Source organism: Ptiloglossa arizonensis, chromosome 12, assembly GCF_051014685.1.
Source record: "Ptiloglossa arizonensis isolate GNS036 chromosome 12, iyPtiAriz1_principal, whole genome shotgun sequence".
Classification (NCBI taxonomy): domain Eukaryota; kingdom Metazoa; phylum Arthropoda; class Insecta; order Hymenoptera; family Colletidae; genus Ptiloglossa; species Ptiloglossa arizonensis.
The window spans coordinates 12292507-12299687 of NC_135059.1; the positions used below are offsets into that span (position 1 = coordinate 12292507).

General features: G+C 38.1%; 1 protein-coding gene across 9 annotated transcripts in view; it reads left to right on the forward strand.

The window, feature by feature from the left end:
* Window positions 1-5959, forward strand: part of LOC143153115 (uncharacterized) — a 107252-nt gene extending 101293 nt beyond the window's left edge. For 7 of the 9 annotated variants that reach the window (XM_076323973.1, XM_076323977.1, XM_076323971.1 and 4 more), the window contains one exon: window positions 730-1007. In XM_076323973.1, coding sequence (XP_076180088.1) covers window positions 730-855 — 126 coding nt within the window. In that variant the 3' untranslated portion in view covers window positions 856-1007. Of the gene's footprint in view, window positions 1-729; window positions 1008-5176 lie in introns of those variants that run through there. The other 2 variants (XR_012993720.1, XM_076323978.1) reach the window with 1 other exon arrangement.
* The last annotated feature ends 1222 nt before the right edge of the window (window positions 5960-7181 follow it).

Genomic DNA, 7181 nt, shown 5'->3' on the forward strand with positions numbered 1-7181 from the left:
TATTACACTTTCGTGTTCCAGTCTTGTGCATCGTCTTTTCATTCGCTGCACGAGCGCACACGTGAAATTCTCCTTGTTACTTCGATGTCTTAGTAGCAAAAAAAACCATGGAATTACCGTTCAATTTAACACAGCAATGCAACAAACAGGAAAATAAAGTTACACGTACGTTTGATCTTTCTATTCGCACACAGCTGCACTTTGATGCATTCGTTCGTAAAAGCCTGCATTTGGCGAACCGTAATACACTGTGGACAACACGAGTGTGTCAATAATCCAGTAGGTGTTAAAATGTTAAACGATTGCAATACAAATCGCATTGAAACGAACTATATTCCGATCGGTGCAGATCATGCGATCTGTATCATCTCGGGCATAAAAATGCCTTCTTTTATCGATGGATTGAACAATATTTTCCAAACTGGTATATCTTTCGAACTCGCGATATCTTAAGATTCGATTAATGTATTAAAAGTTTACGCACGTATGTAATTACGTACAAAATAAGTACTTATATACGTGTCTCTTCATCGAGTGCGGTAAGATTAATTTTATACGTTAAAAGCTTCTGTCGTTATTGCGCAATAAAGTTTTAAAATTCTATCGGGAAAGGAACCCGTTTCTTTGAAAGTATGGCAATTTTGCGATATTGATTACTTTTAAAAATTCTAGTTCCCACGATGACCACAATTGCACGGAACGAGAACCCGTTTGGTTTTTTCGTTACAGAAGATCGCAACTGCTGGAATCATGGACACCGTGAAACAACTTCTTCTTTTTATGTCCTTCGGGAGACAGTGGCACGTAACTCGAGAACGAACAATCGTTAATGCATGCAAAAATATACACAAATAAGGGATATCGGGCGATCGTAACGCATTAAATAAATTAAAATCTATCGTAGCGATTATCGCAAATTTTTTATGTAGGGGACAAAATTACAATCGATGTACGGACATCCACCTGCTAACAACGTAGACCCGAATAAATAAATATAATGAACAATTTTCAACATCGTAAAGTACCATTTTCTTAACGCTTGCAAATTGTAATATAAATATTCCCTGCGCGAGTGAGTACTTGTTCTTTCTTTTGATCATCGTTTCGACGAACGAAATACCGATCGTTAATTAAGATTTTTAAGTACCCGTGTTGGTGAAAATATGTAATTTAAATTCGAGAACGTGATCGGAGATAATTGCAACATCGTTGTCCGTGGTCGAAAGTAATGTTGCAATCGTTGATAATGAAACTCTAAACACGCCGACAACAATCCGAGAAACTGAACTGATTAACGATGTAATAATAAGAACTTTTTCAAAAGCTACACCTCAAAAAGAATCAAACAAAGATAAAGAGAATAAAAAGTAGATCGTATACACCGACACTTACGGAAAAGAAAAAAATCGGAGCACAATACAGGAAAAAAGACAAAAATAAACAAACAGGCACGCAGCACATAAAATTACACAACTTTTGCAATTTTTATTATTTTCAGTTACAAAGAGAATCGTGAATCTAGTGTAAACGTGAATACACACATGTGTTAAAATTCCGTACCGAGAAATCTCATAGTTTCTTTTCGAAAGGATCAGGAAGAATTGAATATTTTAGGCTAGATTATCAGAAAGTCCTTCGATTGAGAAAAAAATACTGTAATCGCAATATTTAATGATAAGATTTTCGAGCGATAGTATTCTTTGCCCTTTGTAAACATAATCGAATAGACGTCTCCTAGGTTTTTCGTATTGGTATATTTAGATTCGTGCAACCGACTATAATTCCAGAAGAAAAGTGTACGAACCGAGCGTGCATTTGTACTCTGTCCTTCTTCTTTCTGTCTTCCCTTTCTATCGGTAGTCGATTAGCCTTCGTTCGAGAGAAACGTATAATTTAGTATCGTCGAAGCCCTGATCGGAGTTCCGAAGTAACTCGAGCGAAGTGTAAAGCCTTATAAAGCAGCACGCGTGATTATGTCACACACTCGAGTCTAAAATATACACATCGAAGGTGTACGAGTGCAGCCACACACGCGTGATGCCTCTCTTTAGTTATTTATTTATAGGAACACGTTTCAATGCACGCGAGAACGGAAATGCAATACCTAGCCAGATCGAACGGCTTACGGTGCGGTACACGGTGCCGTAACGGAGGTCGAAAAGTCCGAACACCGAAATATCGAAAAGTTTGAACCATCGAAAATATCAAAAACTGAAGAAAAAGGTCCGTGACGTTGAAGAACTGAAAATGTCACGAAGTTAGAAATATCGAGAATGTCAAAAACGTTTAACGTGTCCATTGAAAATACTTATTTAAAAATATTTGAAATGTCGCAACGTTGGAAACATCGAACACGTTAAGAACGTTTAAAGTGTCCACCAAGTGTTCAAATACATACCTGTTTGAAAATATTCGAAAGCATCGAAAGAGTCGAACGCATTGAAAGATTGCAAGTGTTGCAAATTTCGATGTTGTTTCAAAAATTTTGACAGTCTCGAAGTTCTTTCAAAAATTTTGATAATTTTTGAAAATATTGAAAACATCGAAAGACCCAAAATGTTGAAGCATTAATGTACGAAGATATTGTAACGTTAAGACTATGGAAAATATTTAAATATTCACAACGTTGGAACGTTAAAAAAAGCTGTAAGCGATAAAAATATTGAAAATATTGAAACATCGAAAGATAAATCTACGAACTTGTCAAAATGATCTACTCCGTTGTCTCCGCTCCTTCTCTTAGGTAGATTCTTCCTCGTCATCAGGCCCCTTCGCATCATCATTAATAACTTCCTTGTTCGATTAGGCCCATATTTCACGTTAAGTCCGCGGGAAAGTGCTTCTCATTTTTCTCATTCTCTTTTTACTGCATTGCAACGCGAATAAATAAGCGGATCGATTTACGATAACTATGTAACTATAGGTAGCTAATCGACATCGTCAACGTGTTTGTTATTTTGTACACAGTTCGGTTAAATATTGTATACCCGTTCGCATAACAAAATGACAGCCCTAATCGAAGAGTGCATCCGTGATTTTTTTAAATTCATTCAACTTGTTGATCGAGTAATCCCTCCGTTAACGTTTCCTCGTAAAAGATTAAAAAGTATTTATTATCTCGAAAATGATTCACAAATAACGAGAAAAGTGTTCAAAAAAATAATTTCGTTCCTTTTACTTGTAAACATTTCTAATAAGCACTGCGATATGCAGAGTGGTCGGGTAATTGAAACCACTTTAACGAGTCTGTAAACACAGCTATTAATTTTTGTACAAATTTCTTTGGACAACTCGAGTCGATGTTCCTGGGCCAGAGTTTTTCAAGTTGTGAGAAACGAAAATATAATAAATAAATATTGCACATTTGCAACACACACTGCTCCACTTTTGTATCGTCTTTTCTTTTCGATCGTCGATATACCTATAGCAACACACCTATAGTCACAAATTAACAATCGGATAACTCTTCATTTTAACATTTATCAAATAGTAGCAATAGGTATACCTGTAAATAGGAACACTTATATAGATTAAAATCTATCCTAACGATTATCGCAGGTTAAATAATAATAGATTAAATAATTTAAAATCTACCGTAGCGATTAACGCAAATATATGATAAACGAAGGAAAATTACAATCAAAATACACTCATCAATTTACGAACAACTTGGAATAAACAAAAATAGCGAAAAAAATGGCTTCCCAACATTGTAAACTACCATTCTCTTAACCTTTTCAAATTATAATATACATATTCCCTGTGCAAGTATTTCCTCTGTCTCTTAGCCTTCGATCCGACTTTTTCAAGCTAAATACCGATCATTAATTAGAACATTTGAGCAACTTGTTGGAGAAAATTAATAATTTAAGTTCGAGAACCCTTTCGGGAACAATTGTAACGTCATTGTCAGACGTCGAAAGTAACGTTACAATTCCTAATGAAACTCTAGATACGTCGACAACAATCCTAGAAAGTGAACCAATAAACGATGAAGAGTTCGCGCCAAAAGCAGTTGGACTCTTTCCAAAAGCTCCTCGAAAAGAATTGAATAAAGATAAAATATATGTCTTATCGGATGCATTGCCCGTTACAACGATACTATTTCAGGCGCACGATTTATTATAAATCAAACAGTGAAAAACTACCAGCTCTCCCTTACCCACTTTGTAAAAACGAAACACTGGACAACGGTACGCTATCTTGTTCGCCGTGACTTTCTTCTAATTTCTTCGATTGCGCGGCTCGGATCTTTAGCTGATAGACGCAAAACATACATTCGCTCCCCCTGCCCAACCAGGTTACGAGACTGCTATTTCCACCCTCGCGGTGATCACGGACTCGAATCGCGTCAAACGTAAATACCTGCCTCCACCGGCCTCCTTGTTGTTTCGCCGTTGATTACGTATTTCCACCCACTCGGACGGGCGTCACTTCTATTTCCATCGTTGAAGGCGTGACGCGCGGCCAACGAGGCGCCTCCCTTTCTCTTTCCCCGCACGTGGTGGGCGTGGCTCGTTCCCGCGTCCCCCCGGCTGCACGCCCATCACTGCGGATCCCGGCCCACCGTCGCGTGCGAGCCGCTCCCATTGGCCGTGGACGTTTCTGCTGATTCGGCAGCACCGCGAGGGTCCCGGGTCGTCTAGAAAAAGTTCTCAGCGCGAGAAGAAGACGAGGGATGCGAAACGCGGAATCGTCCCGCTCTCGAGGAACTTGCACGGTTTCACGGGTTCCCCAAACGGTAGCAAGCACGCGTGAAATATTTTTTCATCGATCCGACGCACGAAGAGACGGTCTTGTCACCCGGAAGGCGTACGCTCCTCGACTCCGCCCGTGGTATGCGTTTTTCGTGAAATTGTAAACAGAGAGGACCCTGCCCGGCCCAGTAACTACGAAAGGTGTGTACGTTGGTCGCGCGTCAAGGAGGAGTCAAAGCGTGTGCAACCAGCGTGCCGATACATCGACCAATAAATGACACTTTTTCCGGATCTCGTTTACTCGCAGGCGTTACAAAGGGCGGAGTAAAAATTCCAAACCGATTCGATCCGTACCCCTTTTAGATCCGTTCTCCTCAACTCCGGATTCCACGGTCGACGAACGTTGCACGTAAACGTTTCTTTGTCCGAAATGTTCGACACACCGTCACTTTCCCCATTAACGAAAACGTTTATTTTAGGAACATCCAAAGAGATCTGTCGTCCACCGCTTCCTTCTGCGCGGACAGTCGGCGCTCCGAACGATCGTTTTCAAGTCCATTAATTACCGGACAGACTCACGATAAACGAACAAACAATAACTGAGGAAGTGCAACATACTTGGAACACTGTCGATAATTTGGAATAAGTATTTAAGAACCTACCAACGTTATCTAATTTGTAACACTGTAAATAATTGGGGCGAAACTTTCCACGGAAGAGTAAGAAACGTCTCGCAATTTGCAAACGTTTTTGCGATCGAAACATGTCAAAACGTTAAAGTAAATCGTTTAATCTACTCGTGGAAGCCGAAGCTGGATCATTTCTGACCCATGCCAAAATGAATGTTTAAAAAACGATTAACGTAAGATCTCGAGTGACCCAGGTTCGTCCTGCGAGAGTTAATTCTACGGTTTCGTCTCAATTTTACAATCGTTTTCGCAATAAAAATTTTTGTACGAAATTTTCGATTACCAATTCCGAACACTTAAGACGAATGTAATTTTGAAGAGAAAAACCTACCGAGAAGGATGTCGCGTTCTGTAATGCGAATCAACGAAGACAAATGAGGATGGGAATGGATCCAGTATGTGTGAAATTTAGATACACCATGAATGCGCTGATTACGATTCCGAGAGTTCCATCCTTGACCACTGCGAGTGAATTTTGAGACTTAGAATCGGTATACACCCAAGATGAAACTAATTTTATCATCCACTTGTTTCTTTAATTTTGCTAAGCGAAAGCAAATCGGAGTACCGATATTCCAAATTACCTGCACCCTAATAAGATTCTTACTTTATGCTATTTTTCAACTACATCAAAGTTTCGGATACTTTTTGTCATGATTATTACCAAAAGTTCAAAATATAAAAGTTTATTGGTATATTGTGCAGTTTTACTCGTCCTTACTACGCATTACTACCTATATTCTGTTTTATTAAATAAATACGTTCTATCTATGTAAGACCTATGAAATACTAATGTTTCTTGTATTTTATGACACATTTACTAGAAGGTGACACTAATGCTTTTGTTATTCCAAAATGTACTTAAAAGCGGGCAGTGCAGATGATTATTTTATTATTCTTCTAGGTCACTCTGTACTCTTTATTTTGTTTATAAATGGCGGTGGAAATCGATCCTCCAAAAGCGAACGGAAGTTAGACGTAAAAATTGCACCACTTGGGAATTGTAAATATTTTTAATTTAACTTCTATACGGCCAATAATCAATGTTCCGTAATCTATATTATTGAGTGTTAAAGCTTTAAGTTACATTACAGAAAATTCAATCTTCGTTAAAAGATTCAATAAATACAAATATTTCCCTTTCCGGTTCAACAATACAAATATTTCTCTTTCCAAAGAGATATGCCTTTTGCTTCTAAGTAGAGTTTTTTCCTTACCTTTATTTGATAAACAATTTATTTAGTTCCGGTTGGTATCAAGTCGTTGCATATGAAATAATCGATTTCACAAACACGTAAAACTTTTTATAATTTAACCCTCGCAATACCAGCGATTTAGGCGACCACGGGAAAGACCATGCTTGCGTCCAAACGAACCCGTAATTTGACTTTGCTTGCACAAATATTTCGAATAAAAATCCTATTATTTTATCGAGCCTTTCTTCACTTCTAAGAAAAGTTGTACTATCGATATAATTGAGCGATGCAAAACTTTCTCTGGGTCCGAAATGACCCGACACGAATCTCAAAAATGAACCGTCTGGTTCTAAAAGAAGTCATCGACAATGACAAGTTAAGAGAGTCTTCTGTAATTCAGCTTCAAAACACCGATCTTTTTTCTTATATTTTCCCAAAGTATACGACTTCGAAAATATCTGTGCAAAAGAATTTCCTCGAGTTTGTAAAATTAACGAAGTTATAGACGTTTAAAGGAAACAATCTACTGCTCGCAGCGCATATTTTTATAATACCTGTTTTAAAATTGTAGTGTAGAATATTTTATATTATTCTTCACA